At 55.0% G+C, this 20017-nt stretch overlaps 1 protein-coding gene across 6 annotated transcripts in view; it reads left to right on the forward strand.

Moving 5' to 3' along the window:
* DGKG (diacylglycerol kinase gamma) overlaps positions 1-20017 on the forward strand; it is a 184938-nt gene that overhangs the window by 117398 nt on the left and 47523 nt on the right. For all 6 annotated transcript variants that reach the window (XM_045029040.1, XM_045029038.1, XM_045029039.1 and 3 more), the window contains 6 exons: positions 1491-1564; positions 2135-2209; positions 2352-2437; positions 3329-3418; positions 8686-8846; positions 17268-17332. In XM_045029040.1, the coding sequence (XP_044884975.1) occupies positions 1491-1564; positions 2135-2209; positions 2352-2437; positions 3329-3418; positions 8686-8846; positions 17268-17332 (551 nt within the window). The remainder of the gene's footprint in view (positions 1-1490; positions 1565-2134; positions 2210-2351; positions 2438-3328; positions 3419-8685; positions 8847-17267; positions 17333-20017) is intronic.

Here is a 20017-nt window from a genome sequence, read left to right on the forward strand (position 1 = left end):
TACAGTAGTGGCAAAGTTCTTAGTTCAGGCTTGCAGCAGTGCTGGAGTAAACTGCAGGTTCAAATTAAGTCTCTGGAATACACCCCCCCGCTGGGATGGGTCATTCAGTCCCTTGTGTAGAGCTTCAGTTTGTAGCAAAGTCCCTCCAGAGGTCAGAAGCAGGATTGAAGACAAGATGGAGATGATGCATCAGCTTTATATAGACTTTTCCAGGTGTAAGAATCTCTTTGTCCTCACTGTGGAAAATTACAGCAAAATGGAGTCTGCAGTCACATGGACAAGTCTCTGCATACTTTGCTGAGTCACAAGGTGTGTCTGCCTTCTCTCCATGGGTCAATTGTGTAGCTGATGGTCCTTAATGGGCCATCAAGCCAGCTAGGCAGGGCTAACACCAGCTTGTCTGGGATATTTCCCAGAAGCAGAGCATAATACAAAATACAGACAGTACAGAGCCAATACTTATAACTTCAACTACAAAATGATACACAGACATACAGACAGCATAATCATAACCAGCAACCCAGAACCTGGTCTTAGACACCTTATATGACCCCCTTTACTTAAGATTTGGTGCCACTACAGGACCTTGGTTGCAACCCATGTTCTATATGGTCCCAATTTATATCAATAACGTCACACCCCACAATGGCCTTTATTTCTCCCTTGTGTAGCCTGTTGTTTCTGAGGCGCAGCTTCAGTGAACGGTCAGTTTATGGCATTAGTATCATCTCCCTGTTTCCCTGTGCTCCCCGTCTATCTCTTGCATCCATCTGTTATATAGACTGCAGGCAGGGACCATCTCTTTGTTCTGTGGTTGGACAGCACCTGGCGCAATGGCCTGCATCATGACGCACATCGTTAATGATGAAAATATCGGCAGGCAGAGCTGAGCAGCCACACGGCTCTGCCCTGTCATGTCCAGGGGCGGCTCCAGGCCCCAGCATGCCAAGCGCATGCTTGGGGCGGCATGCCACGGGGGGTGCTCTGCCAGTCGCCGGGAGGGCGGCAGGCGGCTCCGGTGGACCTCCCGCAGGCGTGCCTGCAGGAGGTCCACCAAAGCTGCGGGACCAGCGGACCGCGGGACCAGCGGACCCTCTGGAGGCACGCCTGCGGGAGGTCCACCGGAGCCACCTGCTGCCCTCCCGATGACTGGCAGAGCGCCCCCCGTGGCATGCCGCCGTGCTTGGGGCGGCGAAATGTCTAGAGCCGCCCCTGGTCATGTCCCCCATCACCTGCTGGGCAGTTCCCCACTGGGCGTGGAGCCATGGTGCGGATCCTGCGCTCAGTGTCCCTCACTGGTGCCTTCGTCTGTGCGGGGTTCTCTCCTCCCTTATTGAGAGCATGGACCATCCCGTCTTGTGTTGCTTCCTTTGCAGCAGGGCCTTGTGACTCGAGTTCATCTGAGGCTCCACCCATCCCCGCCTCCCCATGGATGGGTGGTTTTCATACATGTCTCAGGAGTGGGTCGTGTTCCGCTCTTTGCATTTCAGATCACCCCCCGGCCCGGGACCCACCCTCTACTGGTGTTCGTGAATCCCAAGAGTGGAGGGAGACAAGGAGAAAGGTACGTTCTCCGCTCCCCAGAGGCACTGGCTGAGCATTTGCTCCCTCCCCAGTCAGGCCTATGGATCTGGGGAGCTTGGGGGCAGGTAGAGATGAGAGGAGCTGCTTGGGACAGAGGCAATCTGCACAGGTGCCCCTGGGGCAGACTGGGGGCCCTGTTACTAACCATGCTGGTCCTTCTGCGATATGGGTGAGCTGGAGCTAGTCCGGGCCGTCCTTCACCTGCCATCCAAGGGATGTTTGGGTGAAAGTTGCTGTACAGTGGGGAGTGCTCGGGATGCCCGGCTCCCTGGGGCACTGAGCTTTTGCTGCTGACTTTTCTTCCTCTCTGTTTGTGTTGCTAGGAGCCCCACATAATGAGCAAAGATTGAGAGTAAGCAACAGCAGCCCTCCTGGTGGCAGGCTCTGGCCGGGGTTTCTGCAAGGGGATCTGCCCCGTGCCAGCCTTGCCCTGTGGGTGGATTCCCTATCCGCATCCTCTAGGCCAGACGGCCCATTTGCATAGCTCTCCTTTGTTTCCAGGGATAGTTTCCTTCTGTTTCCATCTCTCACTCGCCCTCTATTTCCACAGAGTCCTTCGGAAATTCCACTATCTGCTCAACCCCAGACAAGTGTACAACTTGGACCGAGGGGGACCGACTCCTGGGTATGGAGATGATAGACAGCCCACATCCCCACACCCCATCCTTACCTCTCCCTGCCACTGTCGTCCTCTCCCACCCCCCTGCCAGCAATAAGCCAGCCCCTGTGATCACCTGACTCTCCCTCCTTGTGCTTCCACTTTCCAGGTTGAATTTTTTCCGGGACACCCCAGACTTTCGTGTCCTGGCATGCGGCGGGGATGGGACTGTTGGCTGGATCCTGGACTGCATAGGTAACTTGGGATCACAGGTGCCCAAGAGACCTGAGCTAAGGAGCTGCGTAAGCTGCCGCACCATGGAGCAGCCGCGCTTGTAGCCTGGATGAGACGCTGTGATGGAGCTCGCTGGTCTGACTCTGTGTGGTGGGAACAGACCTGCACGTCTCCAGAAAATAGGCTAAGGGGCAGCAGGGCCCCATTCTGCCCTAGCTCTCTTCTCTCCTGCCTGACTTGGCGCTGGTTTCCTGCTGCCCCCAAGCCTTCCGCAGTGCTGGGAAAGTGCCTGCCTCCTGCTGTCTGGTTTATCGTCCACGGCAGCCCTGCTCACTGCCACCCCTCTGGCTTTGTCCTGTCCCTGTCATGTCCTGCAGCCTCCCCTCTGCTCCTCTCTGCTCCCATGGCTCTGCGGGTGGAACCCCTCTCCACACTCTGCCCCGTGGCCTGCCCGCCGCACCGGGTCACATGGCTTCTCCCTGGTGTGCGGAGCTCTCTTCTGAAGACACCCCTCTGAGCCTCTATTGCTGCCCCGTGTTAGGAGGCCCCTTACCAATGGCATCTTCTGGCAGCTCCTGGCAAGCAGGCTGAGCTATGAGACACTGGCTCCTGCCTGCAGCTGCCCTCTTGTGGATGGAATTGCCAGGGGTAGAGGACACCTGCTTGCTACCCGGGTATGCTCATGCTTTCACATGCATTTGCCCCATTTCCAGGCTGGCACAGGCTCTCCCTGGAATCTGCAGTGCCACAAAGAAGCAGAATCACTCTGTTTTTTCCCAGAAAGGATGAGTCTGGTTTTCAGCTCTTTGCACTTTCCCGGGAGCCCCTGCATTGTGGATAATAGGACGGGGACTTAGCCGAGAGGCCGCTGGCTTGTGTCTGTGCTAACAGCCTTCTCTCTTTGCATTGCAGACAAGGCGAACTTGCTGAAGCACCCCCCTGTAGCTGTCCTGCCACTGGGAACGGGCAACGACCTGGCCAGGTGTCTGCGCTGGGGAGGAGGTGAGGCTTCCTGACTTGGCCAGCTGGCCCACTCCGCCCCGAGCACCACAGGACACACTTCCAAGCTGCCTTTATAGTCACGTGCTGTACATCCAGGGGGCAAACTGTCCCTTCTCGGGATGTATGGACGCATGGCGCAAACTCACCACCGTGCTTGCCGTCCAGATGCACGAGGACTTGCTGTTAATGCTAGTGAACATGGCAAATTCAGCTGCAGCAGGCTGAAAATGTACCCTGGTGAGTCACCCCTCTGCTTTTCTAGACACACAGCTGATCTGCTGGAGCCGCCCAGGCAAAGGATTCAAATTCTTATGGGGTGTGAGGGGCTTCTCCTCCATCTACCCTTGGGGGAGGGTGTGGCCTAGTGGATAGTGCAGTGGACTGGGACCCTTGGGTTCTATTCCTGGCTTTTCCACAGGGTGACCTTATGCAGGCCACTTAATGCTCTGTGCCTCAGTTTCCACATCTGCACTGACCTCCTTTGTAAAGCGCTTTGAGATCGACCTCATAGACGAGCTAGGAATTGCCATTTCGAAGTACATCACCTAGCTAACTGGGATGGGGGAGCTCCTTGGGACCTTGTCGTATTCTCCTCTCATGCATACCATGTACACCAGAGCTGCTGTTTCTATAAATAGGGAATAATAACAAGGAGTTCTCTCCGTCATCGCTGCAAGAGTCACGTTTCATGGCACAGTTTTGGTTCCAATCTTCCCCATCCTCTCCCTGAAATAGCCTGAGAATTGGCTTTTTGTGGGGATGGTTTATCAGATGCTTCATCAGAATGCTAGCAAAGGAGAAATGAAATCCCAGCTGAGGCCCCGATGCTGTAACGTGCTCCCGGCCAGCAGACCCCAGCACTGGGCATGGGAGTCCATGTCCATGGAGCAAGCTACAGGGTCCCGGTTAGAATGGCAATCTCTCTTACAGCAACGGTGCCTTCGGCCAGCGCCTCACTCCATGTAGCTAGCCTGCTATTGCACTCACGTGCAGTCGGTGTTTTCTGAACAGACACAGGCCCTGCTCTGAAGAGGCTGTGCTCTGGGGCCTTGTCTACACAGGAGAGTTGTGCCAGATTAACTTGCATCAGTTTAAAAACTGCTGTAGTTAAACAGGTGCAAAGCCCTGGGTGGGTGTGCTAATTTCAGCGTAGCTTAGCTGGTAAGGAGCTGACTTCAGCTGCACGGATATGAACAGAAATCAGAGCGTCTACGTGGTGGGCTGCAATGGCTCCATAACACACCTTTAGTTAAACCAGCACAAGTCTGTGCACAGAGGAGGCCTGAGGAGACAAGCCAACCCAGGGGATGGGAGAGCGAGGCACACATACAAGTACAGTAACCAGCTGCGTGTGTGAGAGTGTGACAGACCCTTGTCACGTGGGCTCCATTTTTGTGGGTTATTAAGTGATACATCTGCATTGGCCTCTCTACCTGCTTGTTTGCAAAGCTAACCTGTCTGCATCTGCGTCTCCACCGAGCTGTTAGTGGCAGCTGTGTTCTTGTCACTGTAGCTCCCTGGTCCTTCTGAGCGGGGAGAGCAGAGTATAGAGGAGAGACCGTTCAGACTCTGACAGCCCAGATCTTCCTTCTCCAACTTCCAGTTCTTCTGGGCTTGTGTTAGACCCTGGCTGGGGAGTTAGGCAGTCCAGGTTCCATTTCCAGCTCCATTCCTGAGTGACCTCAGCCGAGTTACTCTGGGCCTCAGCCCCTCCCATCTGTACAGCGGGGGGGACAATTCTTTTCTCCCCCTTGGTCTTGCCAGCTTGGGCTGTGATCTCTTTGGGGCTGAGACGACCTCTTGCTGAATGTACATACAGCATCTAGCGCACTGAGCCCTGACAGCACATTAGGTGCTGCTCTAATCCAGTCCGTGACTGGTGCCGTCGCTCTGTGGGATTGGAAAGGCTCTGACTGGGAAGACGTAGAGATTTTTCTTAGGCTTCTAGTCTTCCAAATCCCAGAGTGGCCTGGCTTGCTAGTGAGCGGCATGGACTCTGGGCCGGGCCCAGCCTCTGAATGGAGCTGGAAGGGAAGGGCTTCCTCTGGCTTCCAGGGGTAATCATGCCCCCTCTCCCTTCCTTCCCCTCCTCCTGTCCTGGGCGTCCCAGGCTTTTTGCTGGCTCTTCTCTGCCTCCCATCCAGTCCCCTCTGGACTCCCCCGATCCAGTGCCTTGCTGGGTGGCTCGCCGCTCTCTCTGCCTGGGATCACACGGCGCCCCTGGGCACTGGACTGAGCCTCCAGGGGGCGAGGCCTGGGGTGTCGCACCGAAATCCCCCATGAAGCTGAATGGTTTTCCTGCCTGGCAGCACTGCAGCAGACACTGAGCCCTTCCCACACTGGAGCACCAGAGAAACAGCAAATGCCCTGCCGGGAAATGGAGCCCTGTGGAGTGTGCGATGCACTGGATGGCCCAGTTTGGGTTTGGGCCAAACGGAAGTTGGCTGTCCCTTGCCTCTCCAGGAGCACCCTGATCTAGTACAGCAGGGCGTTTGCACCCCGTTTTGGCTCTGAATTTCCCCACGCCCGCCGTCGGGCTGGGCTGGGCCACCTCTCCTTGACCAGGCCAGTTTGCCACTGCACAAGTTGGGGTTTCCACCACCACTTCATCTGCCCTTTGCTCCCTCCCCCTCGGGTTCCCATGTGTGTGCATCTGAGCTGGGGAATCCTGTGGCCACCAGCCTCTCCTGATCACCATGCACGACGGAGTGGGAAAGTCACTTAACAAGGGCCATTCACACCCCCACAGAAAACAACTCCAGCTCCCGATTCCTGCAGCTTTCGAAACCACTGACCCCAGCCCATGTATCCCCACGGGGTCGGCCAGTAAGCACTGCGCAGGAGAGATCCTTGTGGGTCGGGCTCAGAGCTTGAGGAGCAGCCGCCCATCACCGTCGCCCTTCGTGCTTAGTGTCTGCATGCAGCCCCAGCCGGAAGAGAGAGGCAGCATGGATTCAAACACTGACCTGGCTCTAACTCAGCCCCTCCTGCAGCCCATCACCTGGCTAGCTTGGTCCCTGGCATGTGGCAGAGAAGCAGGTGATGGGAGCTAAACCTGAGCAAGACAGAGGTGACTCTGGCAGGAAGGGGGAGAGGTGTGAAAAGCAGGTCACCTCACAGCAGCTCCTGCTCTCAAGGGAGTCTGCGCTCCGGTAGTCTCCTTGGTCCAGAGCCGGGAGTTGGTCAGTATCCCTCGTGGCCTCTGGACATACAGATAGCTCCTGCTGCCAAAATAGCCGGTCACTGGCTGCTGGCATGAAGACTGCGCCCCCGAATGCTGGGCCGTGGTCAGAGACAAGGCCCTCATGGTTCAGTGCTGGATTGCTGGCCTTGGGCTGGGCTGGGAATGTGGGCGTTGACATCAGCTGGGCCAGAACCCAGCAGCCATCTGGCCCCACCTCATGCTCCGCCCATGAGGCCGGCTCCCCGCAGAACAGCAGATCCACCTCGAGATCAGGGTTCCCACTGGTGTGCCATTGTCTGGCACTGGACTGAGTTACCTCCACGAGCAGGTCTTGCTAAGGGGCTGAGAGCTCTGCCGGCAGCTACATCCACAGCAGCGCTGATCTGAGCAGCCCCCGGACACAGTCTCATGCCAGCAGAGGAGAACTGTCTTGGCAGCTGGTGCGAGGCCATGGCACGTCCTGCCGGAGGAGGTGAGAATGATCCCCAGGCCTCCCCGCCTTCTGAGCAAAATACCAGCTTGGCAGCTTGCCATTCCCACAACAGCAGCAACAGGCACCAAGACCAGAGGAGAGGCAGAATGTTCACACACACAGTCCCCATCCTGTGGCCAAGGGACAGTGGGAGGCTCTCGGATACCCTGGGGATGGGCCCTGGAGAAGAGCCTCGGTAGAGAGTGGGCGCTGTGGCCACCCATGTGGGCTGCTGGCCCGGCTGTTACTCGCCATGGGCTAGGAACAGCCGCATCTTGGCTCCCAGCTGGACTCGCAGCTCTTGCTCCTGCAGTTCCAGAGAGCTGGCTCTGAAACCTGGGCAGTGGATCTGGACAAAGCCCAGTGGCCCATGTGAACCGCCTGCATCCTTTTTCTGTGTAGACACAACCCTGGGCCCGGTGAATAGGATGCTATTCTAACAAGATGCAGAGGGGCCAACCCCAGAACCCTGGGAGTCCAGGTGGGCTCTGCTGCTTGCGCGGGGGCTCCAATGAGTGGATTTATTCCCACCTGGAGCTAATCTTTGCAAAGCCTCCTCCCGCTCTGCAGCGCTCGCCTCCAGCAACTGTGATGGCACTCCATGGGGGGAGGGAGTGATGGTCCTGTTCACTCTCTTCCCATCTCTGCACCCTGCTGGGACCCATCCAGTGCACCATGAACCCGACCCAGCTCTGCCCTGGCCCCCCAGACCCGACCCGGCTCTGCCCTGGCCCCCCAGACCCGACCCGGCTCTGCCCTGGCCCCCCAGACCCGACCCGGCTCTGCCCTGGCCCCCGCCAGAACCAAACCATCTCTGCCCTAACCCCTCAGCCTTGGCCGTGCAGACCCAACCCGTCTCTGTCAGTGACCCCCCCAGACCTGACCCATCTCTGCCCTGACCCCACAGCCTTGACCCCGCAGAACCAATCCATCTCTGCCCTGACCCCTCAGCCTTGACCCTGCAGACCTGACCCGTGACCCCCCAGACCCGACCCATTTCTGCCCTGACCCCACAGGCCCGACCCTGACCCTAGTCACTGCTGAGCAGCGTGTGGTGTCTCCCTGATGGTCTAGTGGTCAGAATTTGGTGCCTTCCCCACTGAGGCCTGGGTTTGATCCTTGGTCAGGGAAACATCTATGGAACTGCCAGTGACCCCACAACCTGCTGAGTCCTGCCCACTGCCAGTTACCCCACAATCTTCCCCCTTCTGATCCCAGGTCTTGCTGAGTCCCTCTCAGCAACCCTGTCGGTCGTTATCAGGCCCTCGCAGCCTGATCTGCCGTTGCAGTCAGTGCTGGGCCCTGTTCATTGTTGACAACACCAGCCCTGGTCGCTGCTGCACCCTACCAGCCATGAGCAAGTCTCTGTACTACAGATGGCCACACTTTAGCATGCCCCCTGTGCCACCAGTGACCCCTGCCAACTCGGCATGGCACTGGGCTGTGTGTCCCACCCATTGCCAGCGGAGGTGTACACTAGCGAGCTGCCCCAGTTAACCCTCTCGTCGCCTGACTCCAAGTGGCACTGCCATGTGCCCCATTGGCAGGCACTGTGCTGCTCTGAGCATCTCTCTTGCGCTAACAACAATCCCATCCTTTGTCCCTCCCAAGGTTACGAAGGGGGCAGCCTGCTGAAGGTGCTGAAGGACGTTGAGCACAGCATCGAGGTCATGTTGGACCGGTGGCGGATTGACGTGATCCCCACGGACAAGGAAGAGAACGGAGACCCTGTCCCGTACAGCATCATCAACAACTATTTCTCCATAGGTGTGGTAAGTAGTCCTGGGATTTCCCTTCCAGCAGGAGAACAATGAGTCTGCTCAGACCTGGCTCAGCCAGGGCAAGGCGGGATCAGTGAGGAGTGGTGTGTTGGGTTGGCATACAGACACTGGCATAGCAGAGCCCTTTGGCCGTACCATGCCTTCCATGTTGGGCACACAGCCAGTACCTTGAAGGCACTGTGTGGCCCTGTGCTGGTTTACATATGAGTCACAGCCCTTCACCCCAGGCTGCGTGGAACGGCAGTGTGCAGCGACTTGTGGAGCATTTTCATGATGCTTTTCCAGACTTCTAGGATGAAGCCCAATGAGTCGGGCCCACCAGCCTGGCTCCCAGGAGTCATCCCTCCTCACCCAGCTAGTCCCATTGAGGTCAGTCAGGAGCGGGTCCCTATTTTGCAGTGGCATTCCTCACTCAGACAGTACCCCAGGCACTCTGTAGACCTAGCCCTGGCCGGCAGACCCAGGCCACGACAGCAGGGGGGATGGGATATTCCTGATGGGAAATCCCGCTGTGGAAGGGCCTCCCGCAGACTGACATTGCTTGACAACTTATCAACGGCTTTGGTCTTTGTAACAGCAGATTGGCAAAGTGATGCTGGTTGAACTGAGAGCAGACGTTAGTGGCTGGAGTGAGCTCTAGCCAAGCTGCCATAATAGCCTCTTCCCAAGGTGTCTCTGCCAGGGCACCTCAGTTCAGATCTAGTCTATTGCTGCTCTCCCACTGAGATCTGCTAGGATCTCTCATGCTGGGCCTGGGGAAGCCGATTTCAATCTTAGGCCCTGATCTGCAGCATAACACACTCGTTAGGGGCCATATAATTCTGATATCCAAAGTCATCACCCCAGCAGCAGTCCCCTGCTGTGACTCCCTCTGTATCCAATTGCTGTACAACTTGGGGGGCGCCCCCCTGCTTTACAGACACCTACACACGTGGTGTGGGGCGGAGGGAATTTTCAAAAGGCAACTCCAGTGGGAACAGAGTTACACCAACGCTGAGTGTTTCTGAAAATCCTCCCAGGGCCCCAAAGCGTTTACACTGTGGAGATGCATCCTCCAGAAAAAGTGAATCCACTCTGATATAAACTATAGAGAGGCAGGTGAAAGGGAACTGCCCTGCTGGTCCTATGTGTATTGTAGCAGTGTGCAGACACCCAAGGCAGTGGCCAGGCCCTGTTGCATCAGGCACGCAGAGAGGCAGATCCTTGGCCAGTGTTAATTGTCAGTGCTTTTTTCATGCCTGTTTACCCCAGATGAAGCTCTGCATCATGTGTGTCTTGCCTTTGGGAGCTTGTCCTCTGCACAGACAAGGCAGACAAATAGTAAAAGACAAACAAGAGCTCAGTCACAAGGCAGAAGTTGCGTAACTTGGCTCCACTCTTGGGTGTAATTCCAGTGCTGTCACCAGGTCAGATTTTGGCCCATAGCTTCTATTCCTGGCTCCTCCCAAGAACTTCTCTAAACTCAGGTAAATGTCTAATTTCAAAATCTAACCTGTCCGTGCCTCAGTTTACCTCTAGGAAATGGCTCTAGTGATACTTTCCAGGGGTACTGACTGAGCCTTTAGGTTTGAGAAGCTCTGTGAACTCTGAGAAAAACCACACAAAATACACCACAAAGCTCTGGGTTTGGGTAGCATCCCTGGCTGGATTAGCTGGCATTTTCCCAGGTGGCCTCTCCAGGTGATATTCCCTGTTCATCTGTCTAAGCCAGTGCTATTCAGACCTCAGGGGAAATTAGCCATCAGAATTACCCCAAAGAGCCACAGGAGTGTGAATTCATGGTTTTATTTTTTGTAGCACTATATAGTCATATTCAAACAGTATGGGGAAACATTTAGTTTTTATATATAATTCTCACAGTAAAATGACTGACCAACTATTATTATTTTGTCAACTACAATTGGTTAATAACATAGTAAAAGCATTCTGATTGGTTAATAACTTAGTTCGGTTTCTAATTAAATCCCACAGTGTTTTAATATCATGAGCTGTAAAGAGGTCCCGAGCCACAGTCTGAGTATCACCGCTTTTTTCCTGTCCTTACGGCTGTTTGCAGCACGTCTTGACTCGTCCAGCATGACTCTTTCTTCCAAACCAATGATCAGCCTCGCAGATGGAGAATGATATAAGGGGTACACTCAAAAGTGCCTAAAGCCCAGAACCACAACTGGATTGAGGCCCCGCCCTCCTAAAGAGGGGTGGGGCTTAGCACACACCCCTCTCATCTCCACCTCCCATTGGCTATCTTAAGCAGCTCTCTGCCTATCGCTCTGACTTTGTTGGAGCCCGTGCTTAAGTGCCCATCTCCCCCCATTTGTTGTTCAAGGAACCTGGGTGCCAAGCTCGGGCTGTGTGGATGCCAGTGTTGTACCTGTGATTTTCTGGGCACCTAGGGGTTAGGTGTGTGATGCTGAGTGTTGCCATGCCAATGTCCCTTTGTGGATCAGGGCATCAGTGACATAGGAGCCTATGGCTCAATGAGACATGGGCTCCCAAGTGCATGAGTCTCTTCTAAGTCACCCCAGCCCCTCCCCCCATGGCATCTGATGGGCACCTTCCCCTCGTTTGGTACGTTGCCGTTTCCCTCTGGAGAGTAAATGTCATTTATTTTCTTTTTCACGTTTTGGAAGGCAGGGAGCCAGCCTGCTGGTGTGACCTTCTGAAGGCCGGGCAGCCCCAGCTAGTCACCGGCCCCCTGTGGGCTGGCTGTCATTAGCAACGCGTTCTCTGGAAGAGAGGAATGAGTCTCTCCTGGCTGAGGCTGGCATGGTTTGGGAAAGTGGGAAAACAGCACACTTGAGTCATCAGGATGAGAAACCTGAGCCTGGGACACTGGAAAGGAGCCTGGGTGGTGGAGAGGCTGACTCTGTTCCACCTCTGTGCAGGTCATCGGTGAGGTGCTGGCTCCACTGACGCCAATGGGAGCTGTGCCATTGACTGCAGTGGGGCCAGGATTTTGCTCCACCTCTGCTTCCTTCACAGGTGAGGGTGGATTTTCCATCAGTCTGCAGGATCAGCATCCCTATGGACAGGGGTGAAAGTAACTTAAAGGACTTGCCGGTACTCCAGAGTCCTGAGCAGGGGTGTGGCCTCCATCGGAAGAGGTGGAGCCTTTAAATCCCCAGGCCCTTTAAATCCTGATTTAAAGGGCTCAGGGCTAGGGCTGTGGTAGGAGCAGCTGGGACCCCCAAGCCCTTTAAATCACCCCCTGAGCTCCCAGCTGCAGAGGTGGCTGGGAGCCCTGGGGTTCGGGGGCAATTTAAAGGGGGTGATTTAAAGGGCCCAGGGCTCTAGCTGCTGCTACTGAAGCAGAGCCCCAGGCCCTTTAAATTGCCAACGGAGCCCCAGGGCTTCAGCAGCAGGGCCCGGGGCTCTGGCTGCCGCTACCCTCCAGGGCCCTTTAAATCGTCTCCGGAGCCCTGCTGCTGGAGCCCTGGGGTAGTGGCAGCAGGACTCCGGTGGCTATTTAAAGGGCCCGGGGTGGTAGAGGCAGAGGGAGCCCTGAACGCTTTCAATAGCCACCAGAGCCCTGCTACTGCTACCCCAGGGCTCCAGCAGGCTCCGGGGGCTATTTAAAGGGCCCAGGCCCTTTAAATTGTCCCTGGAGCCCTGAGGTAGTGGCAGTGGGGCTCCAGCGGTGATTTAAAGGGCCCGGGGCGGTAGCGGCGGTAGGAGCCCTGGGCCCTTTAAATTGCCACCCGAGCCCTGCAGCCGCTACCCCAGGGCTCTGGCGGCAGGTCTCCAGGGACAATTTAAAGGGCCCTGGGCTCCAGACCTTTAAATTGCTGCCTCAGTAGGCCGGTCCACCCTGGTATGGCGCACCAGCTCTTGCCGGCAGCGGTGGCAGGTTTGTAGAAATTTTGGTGGTGCCCAGAACCTGCCCCTGCCCAAGGCTCTGGGAGGGAGTTTGGGTGGGGGAGGAGGTCTGGGGTGCAGGCCCCGGGCTGGGGCAGGGGACTGGGGTGCAGGAGGGGTGCAGGGTGCAGGCTCTGGGAGGGAGTTTGGGGATGGGCGGGAGTGTGGAGGGAGGGGGTGCAGGTTCTTGGATGGAGTTTGGGGATAAGAGGGAGTGTGGAGGGAGGGGGTACAGGGGTGAGGGCTGTTGGGTGAGACTGGAGGTGGATTTGGGGTGTGGCTGGGGATGAGGTGTTTGGGGTGTTGGAGAGGCTCAGGGCTAGGACAGAGGGTTGGAGTGCGGGGGTGTGAGGGCTCTGACTGGGGGTGTGGGCTCTGGGGTGGGGCAGGGCTGGGGATGAGTTTGGGATGCAGGCAGGCTGGGACTGGAGCCAGAGAGGACTCCCTCCAGCCCTCTCCCTGCCAGCAGCAGTGAGCTCTGGGGTAGGGACCCCTTCTCCCCCCCCCCCCCCCCGGCAGCACACTCACCCCTCCACTGTCACTGCACGTGCTCCTAGGGGCCCTCTCAGGTCCAGGAATCCCCCTCGCCTCCCCTGTGGTGGGTGCCATGCCGGGGTGGGGGCTGCCATCACATGTGCGCCTCCTCCCCTGCTGCTGCCCCTCACTGTAGCCTCACTGGGGCTGCCCCTTGCCCAGCGTGGGGCAAGAGCAGTGACTGCGGGCAGGGGGGCGGCTGTACTGGTGGAGGGTCCCACTGGAAAATGAAAGGGTCCGAGGGGAAGTGCAGACTGCCCTGGCAGTAGTGGCGGGGGGCACTAGGACCCTGTGGCAGCAGTTAATGCAGGCAGGCAGCATGGAGCTGCAGGGGACTGGGAGAGACAAAGCTCATCTCCGGGACCCAGGGAGGTGCATGGGGGCAGCAAAGGGGGGCCGGGGCACACTCAGGGGAGGCGCGGGGGGGGGGCAGCAGGTGGAGCCAGGGGGGAGACCCGGCCCCGAACATTCGTGGAGCCGGGCCCCTGGACCCTCAATATTGCTGGAGCCAGGAGGAGGAGTCAGTGAGGGAGAGAATGCTCCATTTTCTTGCTGGTAGCTACTGCACCTTTTCTTACCGGTCCTCCGTACCGGCCCGTACCGGCTTACTTTCACCTCTGCCTATGGAGCAAGGCAGGATTGAGAGGCAGTGCAGAGCCCTTCCTCCTCCAAAGTGGGGCTTTAAAAAGCTGGAGCCTCCTGCTGCCCCATGGCCTGGCCATGTCTGTGGTGCTCCTGGAGCTGATGCAACAGCCAGCAGAGAGTGGGCACAATGTGCTGAGGTGCCCTCTGAAAGGAAGGGCTGAGATGTTGCCAGCAGTGTAACCTTTCCAGATTTAGAATGAACAACCAGGAAAGGACTCGAGTTTACGACAGCATGAAATGCAACTAGGGGAGGATTTAAAAACAAGGGAACAGGCTGGGGTCTGGGCTAGGAAAAGGGCAAAAATGCTGTTAAATGAGATTTTTATAACTGTTACTTTTTAATGCAAGGGGGGGGTGCCAGTCCTGCTACTGAAGGGGGAGGGGGTGCCCACCCTTCCACAGATTTGCCTTGTAGACACTAATCCTGTAAATCTTTACATGCACTGTCAGTGTCCCCCCCAGCAACACCTTCCTGCAAGAGTGTGTCAGGCACACACGTGAGTTAACTCTTGCCTGGGTGGACTGTGGGTTCTCAGTTTCCTTTCTCTTAGCTGGGCATACCCTGCCTGGGGTAGAACCTGGCCCTACGTGAGACAGATCTTAGAGCAGGAGTTCTCACACTGTGCTCTGGTGGTCCCTATAAAATACAGTTTGTATACTGTATTTTATAGGGATGCTTGAAAACTACATAAGCGGCTCACTTTATACCCCCGCACTCACATGGCTGCTACATCTGGTCCCATGGCACATACAGACTGTCACACCTTTCCAGACAAGCAGAGGGTCTGGTTAAAATCTCCCCTCTAACATATCCTCCATAGTGAGTCATGGAAGTTAATCTCTTATGTAGGACAATTAGAATGGCACACAGGGAGCCAGAGAGGGAAACTGTGCTCGCTGGAGCATCAAGTGATATTCCACCTCCCTTCCCACTTCACCACTGAAGTAGGTCTGGTTGGGTGATAAAGGTTAATTCCTTTCACCCCAGAGAAGCTGCCTGTATTGGCCAGGGTGTAGGCATCTGGGCCAGGAGTGCCAGCTGGGCCAGGGTTGAAGGCAGGAGTTGGGACTAGTTACCAAGCCAAGTCAGGAGATGGACACCAAAGTCAAGCTGGGCCGGGGGCCGAAGGCAGGGATCAGGAGTAAGATGGGCAAAAGACAAAGTCTGTAGTAGTAGCAAGCCAGAGTGTCTACACTGTTGCTCAGACAACTTCCTGGTTTAAATAGGTGGTGTTTACCAATCAGGTGGCTGCAGGGTTCTTTTGCTTGGGCTTCTGTGGGTGGTACTTCCTGTGGTGCCTGACCCTCTAGCAACTGTCAAATGCTGCTTCACTTGGCTCCCCAGTGGAGACATTGGTCACCCCGGACCCTCCAGCTGCAGGTTCTAGTCCAGGGATAGGCAACCTATGGCACGTGTGCCGAAGGCGGCACGCAAACTGATTTTCAGTGGCACTCACACTGCCTGGGTCCTGGCCACCGGTCCGGGGGGCTCTGCATTTTAATTTAATTTTAAATTAAGTTTCTTAAACATTTTAAAAACCTTATTTAATTTACATACAACAATAGTTGAGTTATATATTATAGACTTATAGAAAGAGACCTTCTAAAAACGTTAAAATGTATTACCGGCACGCGAAACCTTAAATTAGAGTGAATAAATGAGGACTCGGCACACCACTTCTGAAAGGTTGCCGACCCCTGTTCTAGTCCCACAGATCCTTATGCTGCTCCATCATGGCTTCTGCCTCATTGTGACACAGCCAAACTGCCCTTTCTCAGTGTTAACTCCTCACTCATAATTCCCTCCCTTCTCCAAAGTCCTACAGAGTTTAATAGAAAATAATCTTGCTGTTAAAACAACAAGGAGTCCGGTGGCACCTTAAAGACTAAGATTTATTTGGGCATAAGCTTTCATGGGTAAAAAACCCACTTCTTCAAATGCAACATATCTTGCAACAATTCAAATCTTGCTGTTGAATTTTTGAATTGCATCATAGAATTACATAGAGAATACTAGCCCTGCTATGGAATCATAACACACAGCTCCAATAACCTACAGAAAGGGTATTGTTCCCTGTTGCGTTGGATAGGTTGGAGAGTAATCCCAATAGATCCCCATTATGTTCTATAGGATTTAACTGTTGGAAATTTTCATAAATGTTTGACTAAAATACCCCACATAAGAGAGGGTATTATTAGCTTAAGGAATAGGAAACAGGGAGTCAATGGCATAAAATAGAGTTTTTTATACACATTCAGCTCTTGAGATAAACTGGCCTTCAAGAGCTGAAGGAAGGAAAGAAACACCATCACTTTTCCCCCTAGCTTGCTGTTTGGTCACTTGCCATCCTTCTCCACCTCAGAGCTCCCACATGGGTTTAGGTAGTCTAGGAGGGAGGCCAAGTTAGCAAATTGCATCTTGTTTAACATGCCCGCTTGACATGGCTGGCCCAAGCTCTTGTCTCAGGTACACAGGCGGAGCTCTACAGAAGTTGATGGAGGAGGGGAATTTAGGTGGTTAGGTGTCTGACATGCTCTTTTTCTAACCTGGCGTAGTGGACGATATAGAATGCTGTCTCATCATAGAGTGATCCCATGCTATGTGCAATGAGTGTAACGTTATGGGACCCCCTCTTTAATACCCAGTAACGGCATGCTAGCCATTATGCAGTACTGCTGCAGAGTGCACGATTCCAAGTCTCTCTGTACGACTAGAGTTACGGTAAAATCCCCAGACTGCCAATGACGGCGTTAAGGGCACAGAAACAGAGAAGTAAAATACCCATTGAGTCATCTAGTCCCTGTCCTCCCTACTAGTGCAGGATTGTCCCTTACCGTATTTTTTGTTGTTGTTGTTTTTGTGTAGTTTTCTGTAGTTCTAAGGCATTAGCAGGACTTTAGGGGAAATCACAGCTTAGTTGTGGAAAATTTTGATAAAATCAGATACCGTCAGCATTTGAGATGTCCGTGACTTTTCCTGTGTCACCTCCTTGCCCTCAGCCTCCCACAGTTCCTTCTTCTCCGAGCAGGGCCCCGCTCTGTCAGCAGCAGAGCACACTGACCCTGAGCTATTGTCCAAACTCACCTGTTTCCTAGGGCTTGGCTTTGCTGGTAACTCAGACATGGATGATGTTTGCCTGTTAAATAAAAAAAAAAAAAAAACCTAACTAGGTCTTAGCGCAGAAATCACAGCCCTGAGTAAACTTCTGTTGCAAGCATTAGCCCTCAGGAGCTGATGTCCTGGCTAAGGATATGACGCTTACTTATCTTAATCTCAGCTCTTGGCAAGTTCATGTCGATTTTCTGGAAATGTCTCTTATGTCATCAGGCATTTCCCATAATTCAGCTCACGTGTCCCTTCATTCCCTCTCCCTGCAGGACGCCTCCATCGCGCATCGATTCCACATGATGAGAGAAAAGCACCCTGAGAAATTCAACAGCAGGTAAACCCTTTGGCCATTCCATCGTGACGCTGGTGGAGGCATTCCCCACCAGCTATGGGAGGAGGTGGGAGGAGGAAATGCTGCATTGGACCAATCTGGTCTTGCAGGGAGCACAAAATCCAACTGTCTAGGCTTCTGGTGCCAGCATGGTCCTTGGAACTGAATAGGGGTGGTGGGCATAATAGGCCAGGCTAAGCCTCCTCAAACAGCCGCCGCCCCGCACAGATGCCTGGGCTGTGGCCCTGCTTGCGCTCTGCCCCAGGGCCCCGCTCCTATTCTTCCCCTTTGGCCCCACCTGCACTACTCCTCTTCCCACCCCCTCTCTGAGGCCTGCCCTCGCTCTGCCCCTTCCCATCCCTGCTCCGCCTCTGCCCTGAGGCCCCCACCGCCCACTGAGTCACATAAAACAAAAGGAGTATGTGAAGCACCCAGGCTGAGTATTGTTTTGAGTAGAGGGGCATGTGGGGGGAAGGCAGAAGAGAGAAAAGAGTAAAAAAGACAAGAAGAGAGAGAGGCAGAGGCAAGCAGCAGCCTGTGAGCACAGTGTGACCCTGGATATAGCTAGAGAGAGAGATTTTGGGTCTGTTGGCTAAAGAAAGTTGGGGCTGCAAGCTAAGAAACTGCTCCCTTTGTTCGTGGGTCCTCCTGCATTCAGAGAAGCAGGATTTTGTACGTTCCTAGTAACTAAACAAGATGACAGCAAAGAAAATAGCAGCCTCCATCGGTGTCTCCTTCTAGCTGGAACATCCCCAGGGCCCCGCACTTTGACTAATGATTTGGGTCGAGAAGGGGCAACCAGCCCTTTTGGAGAAGGCAGAAAGAAGAGGGGCTTTGCCATATGCTTCAAAGGTTAAGATCTGGGCTTTGGTGGGGAGCCATGACAGACTTCATCCAACCCGGCTGTAAAATAGAAACAGCAGTAGGAGCACTTGCGGCCTGGAAGCTGCACCTGGGCTGAGGAAATAAATATGCAGTGCACTGTGATTGAGGCTGTGTTGGGTCTGTCGGTTCACCAGTCCTGTAGGGCTGGATATTTCAGCCTTCTTGGAAAGGTGCAAGGATTTGGCTGCAAACCCAGCTACGTTCATTCACATTTTACAATTAGCTCCAAACTCCAGGGCTAGCAAGAGCAGGCTATCCAGCACAGGCAGAGCCGCAGGTTGGGACTAGCTCATGTTTCACTTGGAGTTTATAAAAATAGCACATGGGCAGCAGGAGCCAGTGGCTTGTGGTCCGTGCGAGAGAGACAGGCAGATCCCCCCGCAGGGCCCTGATTTTCAGAAATACCTGTTAGAGAAGCACCAAAGAGCCTCAGCTCCAGCTTTGGGCTACAGTGCAGAGCTCTCTGATCCTGGGGCAGCTCTTTGAAGCACAGCCCGGGGAGTCAAACAAGCCCAGCACAGAACAACTAGCCAAGGGAAAACCTCAGGCGGCTGCACCCTGTCTCTCTGTCCCTCCCCTGCCACCAAGAGCCAGCTGAATAACAATTAGGGAGAACAGGAGCCACTCGCCGCTTGCGCAAATCCCAGGCGGCTCAAAAGGAGCTCCAATCAAGCCGTGGTTTTGTTATTTTTGGGCTGCAGTGTGTGGGTGCTGATAACTTATTCAGCCATTCCTGCTAACCCCTCACATCTCATCCCGTTGGGGTCAATGGCCAAATTCTAGTGACTTCCCAGGGCTCCAGATTTGGCCCTTGTAACACAAGGGATGATCCCTGGGCACTTATTTGGTGAAGACGAATGACTCATGGCCCATGGCGGGTGGCCCCTCCAAACTGCAGGTTCCCTGCTCTTTTCCCCACAAGAGATCCAGCACCCACGCAGCACTGTGGCCTCACCTAACACCCTCCCCTGGCACACCCCCAGCCTGAATCTCCTCTCTGTTTCTCTTGCTGTCTTCCTGCCTCTTCCCAGCAGCCCATCCGGCCTCCATGTTGGCTTCGTCTCCTGGACCCCAGTGCAAGGGAGGCATCGGGTTTAAGGTGGAGCAGGGACCTCCTGGTTCAATGGGATTTTGCAGGGAGCCCTGTCCAGGAACTGCCGGTGCAATGTGCAAAACCTCTACCAACAGGTTTTGCTACCGGGTCAGTCGGCGCGAGCCTGCTCGGCCTGAGGCAGCTCTGTCAGGTGGTGGGTTTGGACACGACACCGGAAAGCGAAGTCATTGCTTTCCCTGGCTGGGGGAGCTGTGTGCAGCCTCTGGAGCAAGGGGAGCTGAGGAGATGGCCCCTCTCCTTTCTAATCGCTGCTGTCTGACTGCAGCCCCTCCGCTGCCTTCTCTTTCAGTGAGGAGCAGCCAGGGTGCGTGTGGCCAGTGGCTCTCCTCCCCCGTTTCCCTCTCCCTGAAGATCCAGGGCCAGATTTCCTACTCAAGTACCTAGAGGTATGAGGTGGGCTTTTCAGCAGAGCTGTGTGCCAGGTGGGGGCTGAGCCCTGCCAGCCATGACATGGAGGTGCCTAAGACCTAGGCCCTCTCTGTACATGGTTAAAAACGGCCTGTTGGTGGCCAGACGTGGCTGGAACAGGCTGCCTCCCAAGTGTGGGCGGAGAGGAATCTGTGCCAGGCAGTAGTGCCTTGGGCCGCGTGTGTGCTAGGAACCTCCCCAGCTGCTAAGAGGCACTGTAATGGCTCCTGCTGTATGTGGGTAGAACTGGCAGTGAAGGCAGGACTGGACCATGGTCTGCT

Source organism: Mauremys mutica, chromosome 9 (assembly GCF_020497125.1).
Source record: "Mauremys mutica isolate MM-2020 ecotype Southern chromosome 9, ASM2049712v1, whole genome shotgun sequence".
In the NCBI taxonomy this organism is placed as follows: domain Eukaryota; kingdom Metazoa; phylum Chordata; order Testudines; family Geoemydidae; genus Mauremys; species Mauremys mutica.